At 38.7% G+C, this 25958-nt stretch overlaps 1 protein-coding gene across 1 annotated transcript in view; it reads right to left on the bottom strand.

Annotated features, from left to right (window-relative positions):
- PPARGC1A (PPARG coactivator 1 alpha) overlaps positions 1–25958 on the bottom strand; it is a 114914-nt gene that overhangs the window by 26072 nt on the left and 62884 nt on the right. Inside the window, exons 3-7 of the mRNA XM_003411290.4 lie at positions 16880–17074; positions 14463–14585; positions 13402–13606; positions 9179–9224; positions 8996–9069 (exon numbers count right to left, since the gene is read on the bottom strand). Of these exons, the coding sequence (XP_003411338.1) occupies positions 8996–9069; positions 9179–9224; positions 13402–13606; positions 14463–14585; positions 16880–17074 (643 nt within the window). The remainder of the gene's footprint in view (positions 1–8995; positions 9070–9178; positions 9225–13401; positions 13607–14462; positions 14586–16879; positions 17075–25958) is intronic.

Here is a 25958-nt window from a genome sequence, read left to right as displayed (position 1 = left end):
TTTTCTGGGGAATGTGTACATTTTGGTGTTGACAGTACAAGGTATATTCCATGCTCTCTCTTGAACCTAGCATGTTTTGATAGATTTATGTGAGGACAGATGGCCGTTACAGGCTGAAGGCTGACAAGAGGCAGTTCAGAGCATTGTTAACACGCTTGCACAAACTCTCAGCAGAGCAGCACTGTGCAGAAAGTAATTCAGACTATAGCTTTTTTATTGCTGCCTATTTTCCTTTGTCAAAAGAGCCTGCTGTGCAGAGCAACAAATGGCTGCTATTACCCAGAATGTAATGGGTGTCAGACAAATCACGTAACACAAACAATCAAGAGTATGTAGGTCATATTTCAACGGAGCACAACCTTAGCAATATTTATGATTACTGCATTGAAATGTGCTCTATAATAAACAAGTACCTCTCCATCACTCACACTTCTGCACTTCCGCACAGAAAATCCGCCAGAAGTGGGACACGCTACAGTCATCTTTTTAAAGAGCACTTATATTTAAAAAAAAAAAAAAAATCACAGAGGCAAGTTTTGTTTTGTTTTACATGATGCGCTATAAAACGATTTCGTTTGAGGAGTTCTCTTTTGGGTTTGTTGGTTTAATTGAATGACTCTGATAAATGGTGAATTCTTCTACTCTGTTTTTTTGTTTGTTTGTGCTCCGCTATCCATCCACCCAATGACTTCAGCAAGCCTTTTCTTTCTTTCTTTCTTTTCCTTTTTTAAAGAGTTTATAACATTTAATAGAATCTACTGCTAACTCAGCAACTCACTTTGGAGTTTATATAAGAGTAGGGTTTTCTTTGTGTCCCATGCCCATGGAGGTATTTCTTAAGGAAAAACAATGATGAGTTTCTAATCTGCTTAAAAATGCACCAAAGAGGAGAACTGGGCAAAGAGAGGGGTGTCACCTGTCCTGTGCACATATTTTAGACCTCAGGAACTTAGAGTGGGTGGTTGAGCGAGCAGAGAAAGTGAGGATGTTCACTTAGTAGGAGCTGTTACTACTCCACCAGTCGTTAAAATATTTGATTGATAAAGGTTGCAGCTCTTGGCTTCCCAGTGTCTTCCTTACCCCTCCCTAGGATTAAGTGGAACTCCCCAAGATCCAGGAACTAAAGTGTGAATCTTACACATCCACGGCCTCCCAGAGCCTCCTTTGGTATTGTAGCTGGCATCGGTCCATTGTGACTTGGAGTGCCCCTGACTTTGTTGTTATTAGCTGCCTGTGAGTTGGCTCCCCACTCTTGGACACCCCATGCCCTACAGAACAAAATGCTGCAGTGGTCTGCGCCATTCCCATGATCAGTTGCAGATTGGACCCATCGTGCATAGGCCACTACTTTTGCTCATTGGGAATCCATAGGGTTTTCATTGCTTGATTTCAGAAGTAGATGGCCAGGCCTTTCTTCCTAGTCTGTCTCAGCATTATAGCAACATGCAAGACTCCACTTACGCATGGGTGGTAGTTGCACATGAGGTGCATTGCCCGGGAATCAAACCCTAGCCCTCTGAATAGGAGGCGAGAATTCTACCACTGAACTACCAATGCCCTCTGTCCCTGCCTTTGCTGCTTTTTAAGTATTTTGTACATCAGTCCTGATTGTGGGAGGGGGAAGGGAGGCTGTCCTTGCAGAGCATTTCTATCCCCTGCACCTAATTCCCAACTCTTTTTCAAGGAAACTATTACTGATTGGTCCTCACTCACTTTCCACAGAGCTCAGGGTAGCCTGAGAATCTGGCATCCAGGTGTCTACAACCAAATCCCAAAGCTGACATCTGGAGACATGCTTTGCTATTCTTTGCTTAAAAGAAATGGTGTATCTCAATTTCCAGAAAAGAAGACTGAGGAATAAAGTAATCATTTTTGCAGATATCAAGTCAAGTAAAACTAGATTAAAATAAAAACAGAAAATGAAGGATACATTGAACTATGGAAGGAATTCCTGACTGTAAGAGTTGCCAAACATTGGGATGGGTTGTGAAGAGAATTTGTTGGGTCTCCCTTTCCTGGATTCTTCATGCCCAGGAATAGACGACATGACCTGCCAAAATTGCTTTTCTTTTGGCTTTTCTTTTAAAACTACAAACTACTGCTCATATTTTCTTTGGTCTATTTCCCCAAAGACATGTCACATACAAAAGAAGTATGTACCCAAGGGTAAAGCACATTTATGCTATTTGCCAATATTCCTTCCACGAAAAGGAAGTTATAAAAAGGAAGCCCAAAAGTAACAATATAAAAATCCACATAAGACTTCAAAAGTTACAAATTAATTGATTGATAAGTGTTTTTGATTTTCGTTTTGTTTTTATACCAAAAGTCCAATGAAGTGTACTTTGAAAGATTGCTAATTTAGATCAGGGAAAAATGTTAAGTGAAAGCAAAAATGACACAAAATACATGTCCATTATGATCAAAACCATGTGGAAAAATATGTATCAATGGAGGAAAAAATTGCTAAGGCCCAGGTGCATTAGGGTGGTAGCATTATTGCTGATTATTTTTCTTTCTTTCTTTCTTTAATCAGTTATGCAGTAGCTACATTTAGTTATATTCCTTGTATTATTTTTACAGTAATTCCAACACAAAAAATAAAAACCTTGTATGTGTGTATGAAATGTCTGGGTCATTTACTTTGGTCTCTCACCAAATTCCTTCATGTCTTCTGGTTACAATCATCACCTGGTTGAGCTGACATTGCTTTGCCATTCCCATTTCAGAAACTAGAAAATGTAGCACTCTGAAAATCTCCATATGCAATAGATTTAAATGCCTTCTGCCAAAAGAGCATTCTCTTTTCTCTCATCTTGTTTTACTAACGGTTATTTTGAAATCAAATTAGTTTTTACACCTGTAAAAGAAAAGAGTTTTTTTTTTTTTTCAGCCAAAATGAGCTAGCTCAGGACAATCACAAAGAAGTCAGACCAGCTGGCGATACCTAATAAAGCAAACTTCCTATCTCATCCCTCCTGTTTCCCAAAAACACTGCAGATGGGGCAGAAGGGATTATTCTGGAGGTCTTAGAGTTTTGTTGACTCTTTACATTCCACTTAAATGCTCTGAAAATTTCACTAAAATTTGTAAGACTAATGAAAAAGAAGCTACCAGAAGGCCTGTGCAGCAGCTTGATCCACTTCCTCTGCTCCAACAAATAAGTGTGTAAATCAAGAATCAACACATCATCATTATGATTGCTGCTTCTACCCTCTCCACCCCCTGCGGCATGTATGGCAGATATCACTAATTGATCATGACATTCCCACTGAGTACACACTTGGTCTTAGAAATCTTCTCAACACAATGCTCCTGGTAGCCAATACCAATCAATGACACTTGGCAAGAGAAAAGAAACCTATTTAATATCACAGGTGCTTACTACTATCTTTAAAGTCCAGGCTTTAGGAAATAGGCATACTCTGCACCCAGACTTGTTTGGAACTACCACATAACTGGATTCAACCTACAGCTTTTCCTCAACAATGAAATAGCCACAGGGTCAAAATTATAACATATATAAAGTGTCTATGACAGAGTGCCTAACTGCCAGAAATTTTAGTAATAGTAGAAGTAGCTATTGTTAAAAAGATATCAAAGAGATGATTTTTCTACCTTGATTTGGTAAATCCCAGATCCTCAACAAAAGCAGTATATGTTCAACTTTGTGAGAAAGTAGGAGAATCTTGCCACAAAAAAAAAAAAAAAAGAATAAATGATATATGAGAATGCCAGAGAAAATGTAACAGAAAGATAAATAAAAGGGAAAAAGTAAAGACAGACAAAAGTTGGAGAGATGAGCAGCAAAGGCAAAATGAACTCAGTAGATGAAGGTAGCCCAAAACTAGTAGTTAAAAAGCTAGTATTTATTGCATGTGTACATATGTTGGTCCACTGGGCTATACCTTTTGCACATATAATCTCATTTAATCTTCACAGTGACTGGTTAGATACAGGTACTACTATCATTGTCACTTGATACATAACAATCCTGAACCTTACAAAATTAAGGAACGTGACCAAGATTATACAGCTAGATGGGAGAAGAACCAAGATTTGAACTCAAGTCTGTCTAATACCAAAGTCAAACTGTTGAATAGCTTAATTAAGCTATGCTGTCTGCTTCAAAAAAAAAAAAAAAATTATAATCGAGTACTTTTATTTGGAGCTGTGCTGCTTATAAACTGTTTCATCACAGGTTTAGCCATATGAAATTGCCATTTTTGTATGTCAAAAATAATTGAACAGTGGTAATTTTACATTGCAACCTATACCTTAGTACTTTGGGTTGGACAGTAATTTCATTTGGGAATTATGAATGTGACTTTTAAATTGAAGAAATGAGACCAAAAAAGAAAAGATTAAGGAGCTAGACAAGAGTCTTAGAAATCAAAGATTAAGGAGGAAAGATGGTGTTCCATCTGGTGGTTCCTTACTGATTTCAGGGCCCATGCCAAATGTATGTCACCTGAGCAACTCCCTGATTTCCTGACTTTCTGCTTCTGTTCCAGGAATATCTGCTGCCTTTTCCATTCCCCATACTTCAAAATCTTACTCAAATAATCTTCCCTCTTAAGACTCTTCAAGTCAGTTTAGCCTGCCGACACCTGCTGCCCTCAGGCTGATTCCTACTCACAGCAGCCGTATCAGACAGAGCAGAACTGCCCCACAGGGTTTCCAAGGCTGAAATATTTACGGAAGCGGACTGCCACGTCTTTCTCCCATGGAGCAGCTGGTGGGTTTGAACTACCAACCATTCAGTTAGTAGATGAGAGCTTAACCACTGTGCCACCAAGGCTCCTTAGTTTAGCCTGCAGAAGAGTTCAGTTTCTTCCAAAATCCTCACCATGATCACTTCTATTGCTCACTTGGCATTGGTATGCCCTTAATGTTTCTTTCAGTCCTGAACAGTCTTCATAATTCTTTTTAATCTTTTACACATTGTATTTAACTTGAAGCCATGTTACAGGGCTCCCTTGGACAACTTCTGTTCTCACTTTGTGATTCTCCTGAGGCACAAATCAGTGTTTGTCACATCCTCCAAGAGAAAACACCCACTACCAAGCACTACCGGAAAACAAAGATTTTATTGAAGATTTTTAGGGAAGATGGAGATTATGGGCATCACATATTACATAACCCTTCAAATCCAGAATATCTCTATCTAACAACAACAACATCATCTTCTCTTCCATCTCCTCTCTACATTACTGCCCAGGCAGGTTCCCAATTTCTCCTTCCAGTCTCCTTCAGCATCCTCCAATTTCCACCTCCTCCTCTGGCTTTCCTATATCTCTGAATTATTTCTCTTGTTTAGTCCAGTTTGGCTCTACCTCATCTTCTCCAATTTGCATCTTCACAGTTATTACCAGGACACTCGATAAACTAAACACCACACATAGGGCTCACCTTTCTAAGAAGGTGGCAAAAAATTATAAATCATATTTTTTCATGCTATCTATACAATAGTTGCTCTTTTCGCAATGGGATTATAAGCCTGCATCTTAAACACAAGAATCATTTATTTAGTACCTACTGTGAGCCAGGGAACCCTGGTGGTGTAGTGGTTAAGAGCTACGGCTGCTAACCAAAGGGTCAGCAGTTCGAATCCACCAGGCACTCCTTGGAAACTCTATGGGGCTGTTCTACTCTTTCCTATAGGGTTGCTATGAGTCGGAATTGACTCAATGGCACTGGGTTTGGTTTTTTGGTACTGTGAGCCAAGCACTATGCTCCACTCTTTATGCATTATTTTCTATTTCTTACATTTGCTGTATAACCACCAGGCTATATTGTAAACATACAACAGATATAAAAAATATTTTGATGAATTGACTTCCACAGTATTGATTTCAACATGGTGGCGTAGTGGTTAAGTGCTACAGCTGGTAACCAAAGGGTCGGCAGTTTGAATCCACCAGGCACTCCTTGGAAACTCTGTAGGGCAGTTCTACTCTGTCCTATAGGGTCGCTAGGAGTTGGAATCGACTCCACGGCACTGAGTTTGGTTTTGGTTTGGTTTGATTTCAACATTACAGGGAATAAACAATCTAAACTAATAAGATGAATGGTGGTTCAGTGACAGAGATAAATCCATTGTGTATAATTTTAAGGTTTCCAAGTAATAATAAAAAAAAAAATCTTCTAAAGATCTCTAACTGTCCTTCAATAGAGGGTAGGCTATTAAAAAAAAAAAAAAGATTTTTTTTTTATTAGCCTTTCAAAATTATAACTAAATTATTTAAAACTCAGTATCTACTCTTAAAAAGAAAGATTCAAACTTCTGGCAAGAAGAAATAAAAAGAAATGCTTTTTTTTTTTTTTAATAATACCAGCATCTCACTAATAGAAGAAATGCAAATTTAAATGACATACTCATATCCATACATAAAACCCCTTAAAAATGAAAATACCCAATGCTAGCAAAGATGTGATGAAGCAAGTGTATCCATACGGTGCTAATGGGATTTTGAATGGAAATGACCCTTCGGAAAGCAACATGACAATATATTTCAGAAGTCTTCAAAGTATTTATATTCTTTTCTTCAGCATTACTACCCACGAGGAATTTATTTTGAGGAAATAAGATGGAAACATTTTATGAACAAAGATTTCCTCTGCAGTGCTACTTCAAAATGGTAACACTTTAAAACAACCTAAACGCATAACAATAGAAGCATGATAGGAGCATGATTAAATAAATGTCGTTGTGCCTACTCAAACTAATATTATACAGCACTCTAAAGCCCTGATAATAAAAGGTCTGTGGTATGAAAATTTCTTATTAAAATGTTAACTGAAAAAGCAGGATGCAAAATTATACGAACAAAAAACGATCACAAATGTATAAAAATATCCATAGAAAACAATGCTTTACATCATAGAAGTAATGATACACTTCCCCACTAGTATATATATATATTTTACATTTCCCATAATAAGTTTATATCATTTTATTATCCGAGAATAATAAAAGGTATTTCTTTAATGAAAAGCTTGAAACTGATATACACTGTGGACATTCTCTCATCACTCTCACAAAGTAAGTGACTAACGACCACACTAATTCTTAGTTAACAGATTCCTTTCAGTTGAGTCCTTACCAAGAGCTGGGGTAGTATATTTCCACAAACCAGTTAATGTCTATGGTACTGGTGATTGAAATTATGTGATATAATCAAATATTATATAGAACCAAAAACCAAACCCAGTGCCATTGAGTCGATTCCAACTCATAGCGGCCCTGTAAGACAGAGTAGAACTGCCCCAGAGAGTTTCCAAGGGGAACCTGGTAGATTTGAACCGGTGACCCTTTGGTTAGCAGCCGTAGCACTTAACCACTATTCCACCAGGGTTTCCAAAATATTATGTACATGAATAAAATATGACTATAAAGAGGTGCTTTTGTAAAAGAGACCCAATAAGAATATGTCACTGCAATAAACGCTGTCAAATTAGATGTAGGTGAATGGTATCAGAAAACACTGGGGAAAATCATGCCAATCTACAAGGATTTTGCACTCAGACTACCACACAAATGTCTTTAATTATTTTCCTTCAAAGAGCAAGAAACAAAAAGTTGGGACTATCTATAACACATCATTAGTGTGTTTTGTGTAAGCATGATGAATGGATCCCTAGTTAACACACCTCATATATCAAGATAAAGGTCTGTCTTCTACCAAAAATGTGTTTTTTTAATATATATAATTATCTGTTTTCAGTAAAAATAACATTACAAAAGTGAATATGCTTTAATCAACTTTGTAGATAAATTTATCCTCATTGGTCCAATAAGAAGACATAGAATATACACACAAACACAGTTTCTTATAATCATATATGTGAACTATAATTCATTTAAGACATGATGTTGTATATAGTTATAAGTGAATATGTGTGTGTATATATATACATACACATGTATGTATGCATATATATACACACATATATATACATCATGAAATTAACCACTGTAATGCTTGATCAAATCATGCAACAGACCTTTCTTAAGGCGGTAATTTAGCAAACTCAAAGTGTGAAATTAAACTGAGTGACAAAGACCACGGTGCATGTAGGCACCATAGTTCTGGTTGAAAGCATCTTGTTTAATCTACTCTTCCTCTATCCTTATCAGCAATGTCCAGAGCCAAGGAATTTCTTGTTCAGACATCCTAAGAGTCACTTTGTGGAGGGGTTCAGGTACCAAAACTCAAGGCACTTAGGGCATTTACAACCAACTCAGAAGTTTGCCTAGAAACTCTTCAGATTAATAAGTATCTCAGGGGTTAATCCAAGTTTTTAAAAACTCCTTCTTATTCAGTGTGTGAAATAAAGCCTGGCTAAATGAGTTCAGAAGTCCAAAGTGGTGAAGGAAAGTGCTCTTGTTCAAAGAGATATTAGGGCACTTTGTTTTGATGAATGGGCACATTTCCATTTTTCTCCTTTGCTGGAAAAATATGAAAATGGTGAGATACATAGGAAAGCATGAAAATATTCCAAGTGAAGCATTGATAGTTAGTAAAAACAGGTTCCAGCTTTATCTCCTGGCTTTCTAGCTTTGTGATCCTGGCCAGGTTACTCAACATCTCTGAACCTTATTTCTTCATCTTTAAAATGAGAGAACTGTCACCATCCTCATGAGGCTGTTGCGAAGTCAATGGTAACCACTTACATGCCTGGCACACTTATTGAGTGGGAGCTCAATAAATGTTCATTTCTTCTGCTCAAGGCTCAATGTCTTCATCTGAAATAGAGTTACTTGAGGATCCAAAGCAATAATACCCATCGAAGGGTCTGGCCCAAGTCTGACACACAATAAATGCCTGTGCTTAAAAAAATAAACAACTGAACGTATTTACGGATAATTTCTTATTCAATTTTGTTAATACTTCTTAATAATCATCTGTCAAATAGAGAATGTCACAACACTATAAACTAAGACATCTTTTACAAACAAGCAAAAAAGTTCCAAGTGAAACGGAAGGCTTACCTGCAGTTCCAGAGAGTTCCACACTTAAGGTTCGTTCAATAGTCTTGTTCTCAAATGGGGAACCCTTGGGGTCACTGGAAGATATGGCACATTTATAAAAACAAACTGAAATGGAGTTGCTGTAGCCAAATGTATTAGAACCCCCTTCCCTTTCTGAAAATGGTTACATTTCTTAATACTTACTTTGGTGACTCTGGGGTCAGAGGAAGAGATAAAGTTGTTGGTTTGGCTAAAAGGGGGAAAAAAGAAACTAATTATGAAATATTGAGCATCCTCTAGATATATTTTCTTTCCACTTCAGTCAAGTTGGAAATCTGACCAGAAAACTGGAGGATTAAACTAAGGAACTCCCTGGATTTGGATCAAAGTCCAATTGACATTTGCATCAGTCAACTATTATTTGAAAACAAATACAAGAACAGAAGTTTCTCCAAAATGTACCACCCCTGTTTAGGAGACACAATTTGCCTCGTACCATTAGAGAGAAATAACGTTTTCTCTTTTAATTTGGAATACAGTACACGGTTTGTTTAGACAAGAAAACAGCAGAGTAACTACGAAGCAGCAGAACGTTATGAATATTCAGAGGATTTTGCTCCTAAAATGTATAATTTTATATCTAGCCCTGAGAACAGGTTATTTCTTTGAGGGCAAAGCTCAAGCGACAATTATTCCATTGACTGAAAATTAATTGGCAAGTTGTGGGCATTGGCTCAGATGGCTTAAAAGGGTTCAAATCCCCAAATCGGATGGACAACTAAAACTATGGATAAACTATGTTTATCAGTCGAGAGACCTAGGGACTTGCAAAGAGAGCTTGCTTTCTTTCTTGCATGCTTTCCTACATTTTACCACCTCTAGGAGGCATTTCCCAATTATGAAGGGTGGAGTAAGAATCTTCTCACTCCAAAATTTCAATTGCTTCTCCTTGGCAGTCTTGTATTTTGAACAGAAGGAGGGGAAAACAGGATGAGAAATGTACTTGGGATATATATCCATGTATTATATATAAATACACACACACATATATATGTTTATCTATAAAAATTTATTTATTTATATATATATAAGTATACCTCAATTTTTGATATTAAAATATCTACTTTCGAATGGTCAAGAAGTAATCATTTATGTAATGAATATCATAGACTTGAAGCCAAGAAAGCCTTTAGAATAAACTACCTATATGGATGGAGATTCTGAGACACAAAGATGGTTAAATGGTATTTCCAGGGCCATAAAACTAGTTGCTAGCAGAGTCGACCACAAATATGTTTTCTTTGTCCTATTATCAAAAGGTATTACATTTAACAGATATTAAAATAAATTAATCAACCCCAGTGTTCAATGACTTTTGAAATGTGAAAACATTATTTATGTTCAAATTAGCCTGAAATTAGGTACTTTACTTGAATAAATCGTGTATATATATTTAACTTGTAAATTTGGATTTAGTGTTTAACCCAATTGAATGGCATATCATCTGCCCAATATGCTTCCAGAAACAGGGAACTCACACTATCTTCTACCAATTAAGAACAATGATTGATCAGCTTTCTCATATATACAGAAAAATGAGCTGATTTGACATTAATTTTTTAATATGTCTAATAAAATGAGCCTTTCAAAAAGAACACATTTATGAAAGGGGCTATTCCAACTCATGGTGCTGAACTAATAATTATGGTAATTCATACAGGTTCTGTGGAAAATACAACCAGACATGAGCTAAATGTGCGGTCATGTAATGGCTGTATCTTGAAAATGAGCCACTGAAATTCCACTTTTCAAGTTCTAAGGCAGGTCATTGGGATGCTCAAGGAAGATATCCAAAATCTGGTAATTAGGTGCAGGTAAGATTGTGTGGGCAACAGAAGGAGAGGAACAGGTTGCAGCCATATTTAATGGAACCAAACACAAACATAAAATGAGAGACATGGGGAGGGTACAGTCCCCAAATCACATACAGGACCTAATCCCTAAATAAGCCCAGGCCCACAAAAGCTGTCCCTAGAGCAGCATTGATTTGGTTTACTGAGAGCTTAATCCAAAAGCTGGTCCAATGACTGGTAGACCAGAGACTCTAAACTCCTTGAGGGCAGGAATGCATTTCTTCCAGGCAAATCATGGTGTTTTGGATGAGTGAATGCATTAGTGAGGGAATGAATAAATGGGGCACCAACCCAGGCCAAAGGCCAGACAATCATCCACAGGAACTGAGAAGAGCTTGACCCCATAAGGTTACAGAGGCCACATATGGAGCTCAGAGAGAAAAGAGTTATGACACATTAAAAAAGATAAATAACTTCAATAGACTCTCGTAGGTATTGTCTCTAACTGCTCAAATATTTTCTACTTTTTAATTTTAAATAATAACTGAAATAATCCCTGAAGCTGAGCATTTTCCATTGGTTATTACCTAGGCAATTGTGTTTTATTTCTTTTAGGATTTTAATAGCTACAGGGCTTTTTTGTTTTTCAACAGATTTTGTCCTGGAGTAAGCCTTTATGCCATGCCACAGACATAATACCTTAAGAAATATACATACAACTTGTCTCATGCAAAGATTTGCATGAGAAAATTTTTTCCTTCAATATGCCTGTTTAATTCCTCACTGCCAGGGTTTATAAAAGTTAGAGTAATATTGCCTGGTGAATGAATTTAAAAAATAAAAACCTTGAAAGACAAACCAGAAACCATTTGCTCTCAAGTTGATTCCAGGTCATGACAATCACACGTGTCAGAGTAGATGTGTGCTCTATAGGGTTTTCAGTGGCTGATTTTTTGGAAGTAGATCACCAGGCGTTTCTTCCAAAGTGCCTCTGGGTAGACTTGAACTGCCAGTCTTCTGGTTAGCAGCTGAGCACATGAATGGTTTCCACCAGCCAGGGGCTCCCCTAACTCAAATGGACCAACAACAACAACAAAAACTTTAAAGAATGTGCTGCTGTGCTGGGTTCACTGACCTCAAGGTTTCATCAGGCTGGGGACTTTCAATTCAGGCCAAAAAATGAATGCATGACAAGGGACAGGGTGCTGCTTAGCCCAGTGAATTCTTGAGTCCACTCACTAGAGCGAGCCTAGCTGTCTTCCCTTCACCTGAGGACTTGAACACTGCCATGGGAGGAGTCCCACAGCACAGCTGGTCTTACCCTTAGAAAAACTGTTACAGTGGGTAAGATGAGGGGCTAACTAGGGAGAAAAGAGACAGAAGAGAATTTGGTCCATTTCACTGCTATATTTCCCTTTACTGGAAGAAAGGCTGGGCAGTGATTTTGAGATATCCACCAGGGAAAGCCTCATCAGGAGCTTTTTAAAAATATGAAAAGAAGGTTCCTGAATATCCTGGGCTTATGGCGAGGTAGGGGTGAGGGAGGCAAATTAGAAATGTTGGGAAAGGAAATACTAACTGAAAGCACCAGCAACAGCAGCAGACCTGTGTGAAGCAATCATGGCTCCAAACAGGATGGGTGGTTGTGATCCTGCAGGTGAAAGGGGAAGTTGGGGGAACAAAAGGATAAAAGAGGTGGATGTTTATAACTGCTATTTTAGGATATGCCGATTTTCACTACAAAGTTAAAAGTAGGGTTAATGTGGAAACTGGCATGTTTGAAAGCAAAAGCAACTCTCTACAAGTTCTCTTGGGGCTTATAAGACTAGAGCATATTGATGGGGAGGAGCCAAAAAGAAAGAAAATTATCACTCTGCCAAGAGAGGTTTTCCCCAAATCACCTCAGTTGGCCTCAGAAGCTTCAGCCTTCTAGCAAAGTAGGAAGATAATGAAAACAAACCCAGATGTTTAATCTAGAAAATATTTTTTAAATAGAGAGCAAAAAATATATATATATATTTTTTTTCTAGAAACTTCCAAAGCCTTATTTACAAAATAAACTCTGCGAGCATAGCGTGGGGTCTAAAAAGGGAAAAACTGCACTTCAGAATCAGGAGGGGCTGCATAAATACTATTTACTAGTTTTTAAGTTATATATAGGAAATTGACAATACCTCATTTTTTCCATTACGGAAGGGGAAGAAAAGGAAAGCTTCGTAAAGGACTGGCTAGCCCAGCTGGCCTGGAACTTCAATTATCTCAGCAATTCAGAGATTCATACAAACTTCATGTGATGTTGCATCTCCTCCCAATTCCACTTCGTCCCATCCGTGCTAACATTTCAGGTGCCTCTTGCAGATTGTGAATTAGACTGCCTATCAGCTGAATAGGATATGCTCACCTGTGGCCAGGGAAGGATTTTTTTTACCCCCCTATAATAAAGTGCTGAATTCTCTTTTCCCAGAGAGACACCCATGAAAATGGAAGCCTGAAGTTTCCTTGTTCTTGGCCTCTGTGTTGGCTTTGCTTGCTTTCTGCACCCTCGACGACAATGCGCTTTGGTCCTCAGCCTACCTTGTAAATGGGACACCTGCGACTGTGTGTGGGGCTTCTTTTTCGAGGTGCATTTGTCTCTGTGGCTGTTTCTGTTCTCTGTGGGTTTGGTGTGAGGAGGGTCATCGTTTGTGGTCAGATACTTGAGAAGCTCGGAGCAGGGACGTCTTTGTGGCTTTTGCTGTTGACAAATGCTCTTTGCTTTATTGCTCCATGAAGTCTCGGTCTTAAAAACAAGGCAGAAAGAAAGCTAAAATTAGGGAACTGAACCTTATCAGAATGGATATAGGTTTTCTGAAGAGATGAGATTTTCAATGAAGTGTTCGGTTTAAGTGTACTAGATCTATGAGCTGTGAATAATTGTTTGCAGAACAAGGGAAGAAAATTACATTTAAAATTCCTAAATGACATTTATGCAGCTTTTTATTTCATTTCTCCTACATTTCAATGTTCCTACTCAGCAACATGTAACTAACAAGACCCTACAGCGCCTTTACTGTGAATTTAAAAAAAAAAAAAACGCTGGTTTAAACCATAATTTGCCGCTTACTGCTGGAGCCCAGTATTCACGACTCTCTGAAGTGCCCCGTAACGCTCCGTTTTCCCTCACAGTGAATGGCAAGACAAACATTGTTTAATACAGCCAGCTAAACGAATTATGTCATTGCCAGCATTCCATCCAATTAATGTCAAAGAGAGATCTTTTGCAGTCATTCCAGAGCAACCTTTCTCAGGTTAGACAGCTGGCAAAATAGCAACCCTCTATCTTAAAGTCACTCATAAGTAATACCAGCGATCGGGAGATTTGATTGTGACCCACCCTGTTGCACGTACTAACAAAGAGGGCAAGGAGGAACAGACGGTGGGGCTTCTATTCCGATCATCCAAGAGACAAAGCACAAAAGAGTATTTCCAACTTTAAAACAGCCCAAACACTGCTCTTTGAAATCCATTTCATAATCTGTTTCAGGATGATGAAGCAGTTGCCGCATCTCAGCTGAATACATATAGACCTAGCGTTGGCTTTACAGCTTCAAGCAAAAACCCTTTATCACTTCCCTCATGTATTAAATAGTTTGTACCTTAACAACTGCAGGGTTTGTTCTGATCCTGTGATTATGGTTTGCATGGTTCTGGGTACTGAGACCACTGCATTCACTATAACTTAGCTGAGTATTGGCTGGTGCCAGTAAGAGCTTCTTAAGCTAGAAACATATGAGGAAAGGGGAAAAGCAAGAGAAGTTAGGCATCTTTTAAAGGACTGGAGTAAGTTATTGAGCTTTTAAACATAATATTGATTGAGTATAATTATAAAAATTTATCATTCTTTAATTATACTTTAGTCCAACAGGGCTAAAAGAAACATATATATATACACATACATATATTTTTTTTTTAAAAGAAAAAATTTTGGCATTACACTACCAACTGTGACCAAAAGTATTTTCTTTTCCTACATTCATGACTTGGTATTTTCTAGTTTTATGTTTTAGATAAGATAAAAAGATCTCCCTCAAAGAATTTTCAAATTACTGCTAGCTGAGACAAGCTGCCTTGATAAATGAGGACTTGGGGGGAAGCGGTGTAGATATACATACGTACATATACATATACATGTACATATACATATGTATGTATATATATACGGAACCCTGGTGTTGCAGTGGCTAAAAGCACTCAGCTGATAACTGAAAGGCCAGTGGTTCGAACCCACCAGCTGCTCCGTGGGAGAAAGATGTGGCAGTCTGCGTCCATAAAGATTACAGCCTTGGAAACCCTATGGGGCAGTTCTGCTCTGTCCTACAGGGTCCCTATGAGTTGGAATCAACTCAATGGCAATGCATTTGTGTGTGTATATATATATCCATTTTCCCCCAAATAACTCAAATGAATCATGTGGCAATAAATGAAGTATTTGGGGATGCTTTGAACCATATTTCACAACCAAGTCTCAAAATTAAAGACACAAAGAAGTTTTGCAAAAATGAGTATCAATCGCTGATTTCAGGAACAAAGAAAATGATTTGTAAGCGAGTAGAGTTCTGGCCTGTAGCCTGGGAGATACAGGTTCTGACTCCAGCTGTGTGAGCTCAGGTAGGGGTCCCCCTGTTTCTGGACCTCTATTTCCTCATCACCTGACTTGATACCCTCCAAGGACCTCTCCACTCTCATGTGTAATATGTCCCTGAGTCGATAACCCCTTCCAATTGTGTGGCTGAACACAATCTGGTGTCAAATCTAAAGAAATGACAGTTCTAAACGGCAAAGTCAATGGCACAGACATGTGGAGAAATTTGGGAATAAACAAATTACAGTTACTTATCAGGTATTCTCCTCCAGACTAGAAAAGCTCAGAAAGCAACAGATGACAAGTAGGGGCTTCATGTGCTCCTGTGGAGCGCCTTTTACTTTTAAAAACTTAGAAATAGGAGAAAAACAACCTCTCAATGGCAAGTTTAAAAAAAAAAACTATTGCCATGGAGTCTATTATAACTCATAGTGACCCTACAGGACAGAGTAGAGCTGCCCCATAGAGTTTCCAAGGAGTGCGTGGTGGATTCAAACTGCCGACCTCTTAGTTAGCAGCCATACGCCACCAGGGTTTCCAGTGGCATGCCAAAGCACATGATTAAAGTTTGGAAGATGGCATTCTATAATTTATACAGTATGCTCTTATGTCAAATTTATGGCAAATGGCAAATGGCTAGCCTTGATGAGAAGGTAAACTGTGTCTTAGAACTAATATAATTTTGGAAAAGCACTGCATTGAAAAGGAAATTCAGTCTTCACTGCCAACAAAGTCACTCATCACCACCCAACATAAATTAAACCAGCAACTCAGGTGGCAAACATGCTATTATTTTTCAATCTCCCTAGAAACTACGGATCCAAAGCCTTTATATGTTACATACCCCTTGACCTACCAATTCCATTTCTAGAATTACACGCATAAGAATAAAACTACAAATATGTTAATTATTATACAAATTATAATAGTAAAAAATAGGAAGGAAAAATATTAAATATCCAACCCTAAGGGATTGCTTAATGAATTGGGACCTCTCTGTATAATGAAATAATATGCAAATTGTTAAAAATGATGCATACATTTGAAATTCACAAACATATTCATAGTGTATTTTAAATGAAAAAAAAAGGTTATATAAAATTAGAGGTGAAAATTTAGTCTATTTCTTTCAGTTCTCTCCATTTTCTAGATTTTTAACATGAACATGAATAATAAGAAATACACACACACATGCATGCACACGAACAAAATATAATTTAAAAATCAAATATAGCAAGAACACATGAAAACTTGTATTTTCAACATTTTGAAACAGAGAATCACAGGATTTGCGATACTGGGTGTGCTTGGAGATTGTTTTGGCATCAGTCTAAATTAAGAATCCAAACCTTACTGTTACTACATCATACCCATGCAGCGGGTAGCCAGAGGCAACTCCAATTGCTGTTAAACAGTAGGAAGGGTTCTTACTAGAGATGGCTCTTCTGCCTCCTGAGGCGGAGGGGTGCCGTCGGGCATAGAGGAAGGACTAGCGTCATTGTCAGTGGTCACATCTCCATCTGTCAGCGCATCAAACGAGGGCAATCCGTCTTCATCCACAGGGAGACTGTCCAGTGTCTCTGTGAGGACTGCTAGCAAGTTTGCCTCACTCTCTTCATCTATCTTCTGCAAAAACAGAAAAAGAGAGGAAGATGCGTGTGAGCGGACATTGGGAGGTAGGTAACGTTATTAACCAGCATAGACCAAACACGTTTAACCAAATGAAACGAAACCCTGAATGCCCATGCCAGACCACAAAGATCATGGATTCCTCAAACTCCAAATTCACCTTTAGGCTGAATCACACAATGTATTCATACCTTCTCTATACCAATCCCTGATTTGGTGAGCTAAATTAGCAGTTGACTATGTCAGTGCTTAATACTGTTACATATGACTCTCTCTGTTTAGTCATCTTCCATACGTATATGCCTGGTTTCCCTACCTAAACAAGAAGACTTAGGGAATCACGGGGCTGAAAAGAATTTCACCCATCATCTATTTCAATCTCGGATACAGTGTTATCATCTCTTTTACAGCATAACCCTTGCTGTTGAGTTGATTCCAATTCATGGCGACCCCACGTATTACAGGGTAGAACTAACGTCGTCTGGTGCCAAATGTAAAGAAATCACAGTGCTAGACAGCAAAGTCAATGGCACGGACATGTGAAGAAATTTGGGAATAAATAAATCACAATTACTTATATGTCTCTATGGCAAACACATTTTTAAAGTTTGGAGGATGGCATTAATAGGCCAATGTGCTATATTCTATATTCTTCCCAGGGTTTTCATGGCTATAATCTGTAATGACACAGATCACCTAGACTTTCTTCTGTGGCACCACTGGGAGAGTTCAAACTGTCAACCTTTCAGTTAACAGCTGAGCACAAACCATCTGCTCTACTCGGGGACCTCCTTTACAGCATACTCCCCCCAAAATATTTAGATAACCTCTCTTGAGCACTGGCAGAAGTTAAAACTATATCAAGAGAAACAATACACTTTCATGGATTCAATTTTAATCTCATCACCGAACACGCCAAAATCATTGATTTTTCTCTCTGACATCTCTCCCATCCTTTAGTCATGAATGCGTAACTGCCTACTGGACATTGCTACCTGATCACAGCTCCCTCATTACCAAAAACCGAACTCAGAACCTTTCAGAATGAAACCATTCCTTCTCTTTACTTTCCTATTTTGGATACTAATTCTTCAGACCAAAACACTGAACTACTTTGACTCCTCTTTACCTGGTTAGTTACCAAGTTGAGTCTTACTTTGTAACACCTCTTAAATGGATTTGTTTATTGCTAGCATGGTTACTATCCCCCTGTAGCGTTACTTCTAAGAGGGGCTTCTGCAAATATATTCTAACTTGTTTTCCCACCTTGCAGACTTGTTCTTACCAACGCAGCCTTGGAGAACTAATCTTCAGTCATTCAGTCCATAGACATTTGTGGAACACCTACTCTGTGCCAGAGGTCATACTAGACGTTGGAGATGCAAAGAAAAACAAGACAAAACTCTGCCCCCAAGGGACCTCCATAAAAGGGAAGAGCCTGTAAACAATTCATTATGAAAGATTATATTTGTTTCAGTACTCTGTCCAAAAATCTTCAAGGACTCCCAAACTGGAGTTCACACATCTTGTTAACTTAAAAAAAAAAAAAAAAGTTGCTGTCAAGTTGATTCTAACCCTATGTGTGTCAAACTAGAATTGTGCTCCATATAGTTTTCAATGGCTGATTTTTTTTTAAGTAAATTGCCAGACCTTTCTTCTGAGGGACCTTTGGGTGGACATGAATTTCCAAACTTTCAGTTAGTAGCTGAGCATATTAACCACCTGCACCACATAGGGACTTCCCTTGTTCATAGGACAATGTGCTATATTCTATGCACCTGAACAACCAGTACAGTGTTGACACATAGGATATTCATTGATTACTTGCTGAATAATTTATTGATCTGCATTTATTGCCTACAATATAGGTTGTAGAGAGCACTTTTTTTTTCTTAGCACTTCACATTTTTTGTTCAATTTGACTTGCTTCATAAGTCTTTTTTTTTTTATAAGTTGTGTATGCTATGACGTTAACAATATCAGCTAAATTATCCCACACAGATTCTATTACAAAATGCACCTAGGCTGCTGACATCTAATGAAGCCAGCAGTGCCCACACTTCCTTTCTCTCTAGCACTGAACTCCAGTTAATTGACCTGACAAAATTACAAGAATCACAGAATAAGACAGCTAATCAGAAAATCAAATTGTATTACTAGAGAAATTAGGCAGGCCTTTATCACGTAGGCTTTCTATTTTCACATAAAAATTGTTTTCCCCTTATTACTGATCAGCCTCCATCCAGAAGGAAAACTACAGCCTTTCTCACTCTTTTGGGTTCAAGAGGCCAAGGAGAGCCATTGGTATTAGCTGCAGACGTTAATCGGCACTTTCACATTTGCCTAATGCGACTTCCATGACACCCCTGGATCTGAGGTTCTCAGTCAAGTAGTTTGGGCCCACGGTTTGGTTTGAGAACTGTATGAGTTTTAAGACTCACACAACAGAGTAAATCCTAGTTGGAGGAATGAACTGTTAATTTCAAAAGGGCACCACTTATAGGGACCATAGTCTGGCCAGTTTGCTGAAATCCAAATTGCACAATTCAACATTACTGAACACAAAGAAACCCCATCTCCAATGCCTCTGACCCTGCCCATGTAAGCCTAATAATAAAAATACTGAAATTATTTTCTACCCAGGACCATAATCTGGCATCCCAAGTTGCCAATCACCCTCTTTTTATCCTCCTTTAGATTCCCCCACATAAGACAAACCACAGAGAGGTTATTAAACAGCTCTAAATAAAATTATATTTAAATAAAATCAGTATTTTAAATCATTTCAGAATAATAATATTTATAATACTATAAGTATCCCTATATTGTCTAATAAAAGAATCTTTGAAAATATAATCTGTATATACCTCCCAAACATGCACACACAGATACACACTTTCTTTAAATTGAATATTTTCTCCAGGTACCCTTGTTTTTAAAAAAGGCTTATTTTACTGAAGCTCAAGAAAAATAGCTAGGAATGTTTACCAATAAATGAGTCATTTTGTTTATCCCAATTTAAACTCTGTGTTTGGTTACCCAGCAATACAAGCCTCTATCTGCTTTCAATCACAGAATACAATAGTGCTTTGGTTCTACCCTAATGTAAACAAACTATGATAATTCCAATCAAGTCAAAATGACAAAGAACGTTTAAATTAACTAGTTTTCTCCAATTTCTTTAATAAGCCCGAGCGAATGTATAACAAATACAGTGGCAGAAATATTGGAGCTCGATAATGTCATCATTAATTTACAAGATCTGATTAAACCACCAACTATTTTAATTCTCCTCTCTCCTGGAACCCAATGGGTGGAGAAGGCTTGTGGAAAAGGAGATGGGCATGGTGTGTGTGTGTGTGTATATGTGTGTGCATGTGGGCAGGATGTATGCAGGCAAGGCTGGTTAGTATTCAACCAGTATATACAGGTAGAGCTGTACATATTATTTACAGCCAGCATTCATTAGAAACGATTAAATATTTTGCTATCACCCCTGTACGTGGGTAACTCAGAGAGATCCTTCAACACAACTGATTTTGGTAAGTTGTTCTTGAATTAAGGAAGAAAAGTATTATTTCAAAGTCTCTGTGTTCTCTTGAATTATAGGAGGCTAGAAGAAGGTTTGATCTTTGCTAATGATACTTTTATGTAGGAAGATACTCCTATACAGGAAGTTGGGTGGCCATTGTTCCCCATCCTGGCAATTTCAGTTTGTTCTCTATAAGTTTCAACAATCAAACACACCAGAGAAGGCAGCGGATATGACAAAGAGGACTCTGTTAAACAATTAATGTCACTTGCCATTATTGCTTTGGTCCCAATTTACAGAGCAAATAAATCAAAGTCACCATAGATGACGCACACTGACCTGCTAACACATGTCTGTTTACAGATGACAGGACAGTGGAAACACGTTAGTCAGGAAAATGGCATTGCAAGACAACCTTTTAAAGGCTCTGCTTTGGTATCACTTTCTAATTGTTGGAAATTGCTGTTTTTACCTAAATATACTTACTAGCTCCATCCGAATTAAAAAAAAAAGAGAGAGAGAAAGAGAGAACAAATCCCCCATCAGGCTATGACCTACAGCTGCATAGCCTAGACTCAGTCCTGGTGCTGAAGCAGGGAGGTGGAAGTAAAGTTGGAAAGCAGGCCAACAGGCATTTCCACGGTTGAGCTCTACGGCAATCGGGCAGCATTTCCCATGGTGGGTTTCAATCTTGGGCTCTCCTTACACAATGCAAGTTTGCTGTTATTCTTCCAACCTCAATACAGGTCCGTGTGACTGTAACACTTCATTCTCCAAGGGGTCTCCAGGAATAAAGAAGGCACATCAACAAAAACTCACTCAAGGCGTAAAGGATTTCCAGTGACAGATGATACACACACATTCATACTAACAAACCCACATTCAGAATCTGCAACAATTCCTAGGCAATGGCACAGCGTTAAGAAATGATAGTTCAGAACAATCAACAAGATTAGAAGGTGCATCACTGCTCTGGGAGACTTCTATGCATCCATGCCTCCATATGACCTACACTAAAAAAAAGTGTGACATAATTCAAAAGGCACAGTTGAAGGAACGTAGATTCTAGCCCTTGGGGTGCCAGGGTCACCTCGCGATTCAAATTCCACCTTCTCTTGCGACCAGTTGGCACAAGGATCTTGCAAGTAGTTACGCATGGTGGGGCAGACAGAGCATTCAACTCACCCAAATGCACACAGAGGGGGAATGAATCCACTCAGTTAAGGAGGGGACAAGGGACTCAGACGACAATGGACACCTGAAGCCAGAGAGTAAACTGCATGTGGTGTCCCAAAGATTTTTAAATGCAGTCTCTTATGGAAGGCCATGCCCTGCTTATGATAGTAATTTTTTCTGCAGCTTGTAGAATTGCAATTACACTCTACAGCCCCAGATTCTTACACTCGCTTGATTTCTGTTTGATAAAAATAGTTTAATAGCCATTTAATCACAGCTTCATTATCTTAGCTCTCTTAATGCGAATTAGGCCAGGAGAGTTCTCACTTCCTCATTATTCAAATCACCAATAAGAAGGAAACAGTGGGGTCTTCTTATCACTCATTAATCAGTTTCAGTATCATAGGTGCTGTACACTTACAGATCAATCTGTGTGAGAGGTCACTTCACCTCCCTGAGTCGCCATTTTATTTTTCTAGGTAAAATTTCAGGTTATTATCTGCCTAATTCCTGTTAAAGAATCGTTCTGTACTCATGATTAGTGGGGGGTGGGGGGAAACAAGTGGATAAAAGCTTGAGGACTCTTCAAGAAGGTGCTCAATAAACATTTGCAGTGCCTACGCCCATCATTTTGATTATCCATGTTTGAATTTCATTCTTTGAGCACCAACGACCACTGACTTTTAGCAGCGGGCCAGCTGCCCCCAGATACCCAGCATGCCCTGGGCTTCCTCCTTGCCCCATCCTGCTGATTTGGAAGCAGCTAATGAAGACAAAATTAACTCCTACTTTAAGTGAGGCCTAATTAGGAAGGGAAATCTGGTAGGGTAACATCTGGTAATGTACTCAGAAGACAAATATAAATGACATTTTTGGATTATCCACTATTTTGGATTATTTGCTCCACTAGGCCCGATCAGGAGTTCAAATAGCTAAGCGACTTTCATGATAGATTCTGGGGTTCCAATCAGGAATGCACTTTGTCATAGGTGGCCCTTTCCTGGATCTCCATCCTGAAAGCTCTGCACCTCGGCTGCCTGCACAAATAGCCAAAAAGCACTTGTATTTACTGATTTTGGTTTCTATGTATAAATTTAAGACTTACAAGAAGTGGAAGTCAAAATACAGAAAAGTTAAGGTTTTATTCTGAAATAAAATTTAAAAAAATAATGGGGACTACCATACCCCTGGAAACCCTGGTGGTGTAGTGGTTAAGAGCTATGGCTGCTAATCAAAAGACTGGTGGTTTTGAATCCACCAGGTGCTCCTTGGAAACCCTGTGGGGCAGTTCTACTCTGTGCTATAGGGTCACTATGAGTCAGAATCGACTTGATGGCAACAGGTTTGTTTTTTTGTTTTTCTACCATACCATGCCATACCATACCATACCATGCCATGCCATGCCACACCATGCCATACCCATCACTGTTGAGTCAATACTGACTCATAGCAACCCTACAGGACAGAGTAGAACTGCCCCATAGAGTTTCCAAGGAGTGCCTGGTGAATTCGAACCATCAACCTTTTGGTTAGCAGCTGTAGCAGTTAACGACTATGCCACCAGGGTTTCCAATGGAGACTAGACCACTAAAATAGAAATTGATGTTGTGTGTATATATATATATATATATATATATATATATATATATATATAAAACCATTATGATCAGGATAGATATTACTGATTTTTTATTGCACTTATCGACTTTAAGTGATCTGAGCCTTTACTGAAGTAGTTGTTAAATATTCTGAATAGCCACCTTCAAACAACTCTTTTTCTCTTTGTCACATAATCTATTGTGGCTCTTATTGTTTCTTTTAAACCCAGGCACCTACAGCATGTCTGCCCACCTTCTGCACACCCAGCAGAGAAACAGCCAGAAAACTCACATGACACTTCCTACAGGTTGCTAACCCACCCAATAGGAAGAGGGTTAAAATAACCCACTAACTGTTCTTCTAGCATATGGAATGCAGGGCTTTGGAAAAGAGTTGGGAACTTGAAGATGAGGTGGGTAAAAAATAACTTAAGTAATCTTGAGCATATGTGCACAATGGACAAATAATCAAGACAATATATACTACTTAGTGTGACATCACTTTTTTTTTGAAAAATAGTTTATCTATTCAATTCAGGTAAATCCATGAAGAGTTACTGGCTGTAGTTGAGTCAGCCCCTGACTCGTGGAGACCCCATACACAACAGGATAAAACTCTTCTTAGTTCATCTTAGTCTGGAAGCTCTTGTGAAACCCGTTCAGCATCATAGCAACACGCAAGCCTCCACTAACGGACGGGTGGTGGCTACACAAGAGATGCACTGGCTTGGAATTGACCCCAAGTCCCCTGCATGGAAGGAGAAAATTCTACCATGGAACCACCACTGCCCCGTTCCTGAGAGTTAGCTTGTTCCTCTTGTATTCCCAGGAGACAGAAGCACGTTATGTGACACTGAATTTGCTCTGTCATGAACTAAAGTTGCTAGAATTTAAAATTGTACTGTTAAAGGGACTAGCAGAACACAGGTTTTAATTTCACTCTCTGGGTAACTCCTATGGATGTATACTTTGAGGCTACTTAAAATATCAGGAATTTAAATGTGTACATAAAAAAAAAAAAAAACCAGCACCTAGTAGATTCCGACTCAATGTGTACGTACTGCCTTCCAAACGCACACATATGTGCACATGCACACATATACACAAACGTTCTGTATTGACAGTACACATACATAACATGGAATCCATCTACAAACCAAAAAAACAAACTCGTTGCCGTTGTGTTAATTCCAACTCATAGCAACCCTAGGGGACAGAGTAGAACTGCGTCGTAGAATTTCCAAGGAGCACCTGGGGGATTTGAGCTGCCGACCCTTTGGTTAGCAGCCATAGCTCTTACACATATATAAAATGGAATCCATCTACAGGTACATCTCAATTTCTTGAATGTAGTCACACATATTCAATGGTAGTTGACGATATAAGTGTAGAATCAGTGCACGTATTTTTCCTTCTAGTTCCTTCTAGTTACTGAGGAAAGCCACGATCAAAACTGAAGATAACTGCTGCAAAAATAAAGAATCAAGTGGAGATAAAATCCAAGCAAAACTGAAGAATTCCCTCCACAGATATATTTAGATCTGTGGGAATCCATTTAATTCCTGCTTATACTTATGCTCCTGTTTAACATTATATTCACATCTGTACTTAGGCTCCCTTCTAACTTATTAGCGTACATCACACATTCGTTAAGCATGTACTGAATATGTGGAATTCATTATTCTGAAGAGGTTACATGAGCCATAAGTATAAATGCAGAGATGCAAGAAAAAGGCCTAAGAAGAGTCCTAGTTGATGTGCTTAAAATGAGCTGTTTCAGAGAAAAAATGGGAGACATTTCAGGTCCATTTCTAAAAACGTAAAGAGGAAATAACAGTTCGGCCACCAAACAGGAGGCTTAATAGACCTGAAAAGAGCCAGGAGGGCATTCCATTTGTCCTCACGTGTAAACTGAAGGAGAAATTGGGAACTGTGGAAAGAATAGTAGATGGAACATCAAGAGAATTGTCTAATCCCATTCCCACCACTAGCTAACTTCATGGCCTCAAGTGAGAAAACTCAACTCTCCAGCTTCACTGCACATTCTAAAATGATTCTCATATAGGCTTTTAAAAGGTTTCCCCATTTTCTCTCTTATCACTTGCCATCCAACTCTATTGACTATTCTCAACTCTTCTGCCCAAACCTCCATGGCTTCCCATGTCTCTCAGAGTAAAAGCCAAAATCCTGAGTGACCTACTAGACCAGGATCACCATATAACTCACCAACTAAGCCAGAACCCTTGTCAGAGTGAAAGGGGGTACTATAAATAACCAGTTAGACAGGGGTTAACCCAGACCCAGGTGCCATTTCCAGCCAATGCATCTCACGCATAGTCACCACCTTTCGGCCAATGGAGGCTTGCATGTTGCTATGATGCTAAACAGAATTCATTGGAGCTTCTAGACTTAGACTAGGAAGAAAGGCCTGGTGATCTAGTTTTGAAAAGTGGCCAATAAAAACACTACAGATTGCAGCAGAACTAATCTGCCACCGACCATGGAGACGACACAGGGCTGGGCAGCATTTCGTTCTGCAGTGCAAGGAGTTGCATTGAGACGTGGCCAAATCGGC

The sequence above is a fragment of the Loxodonta africana genome, chromosome 5 (genome assembly GCF_030014295.1).
Source record: "Loxodonta africana isolate mLoxAfr1 chromosome 5, mLoxAfr1.hap2, whole genome shotgun sequence".
In the NCBI taxonomy this organism is placed as follows: Eukaryota; Metazoa; Chordata; class Mammalia; order Proboscidea; family Elephantidae; genus Loxodonta; species Loxodonta africana.
This window is presented reverse-complemented; position numbering and strand designations above follow the sequence as displayed.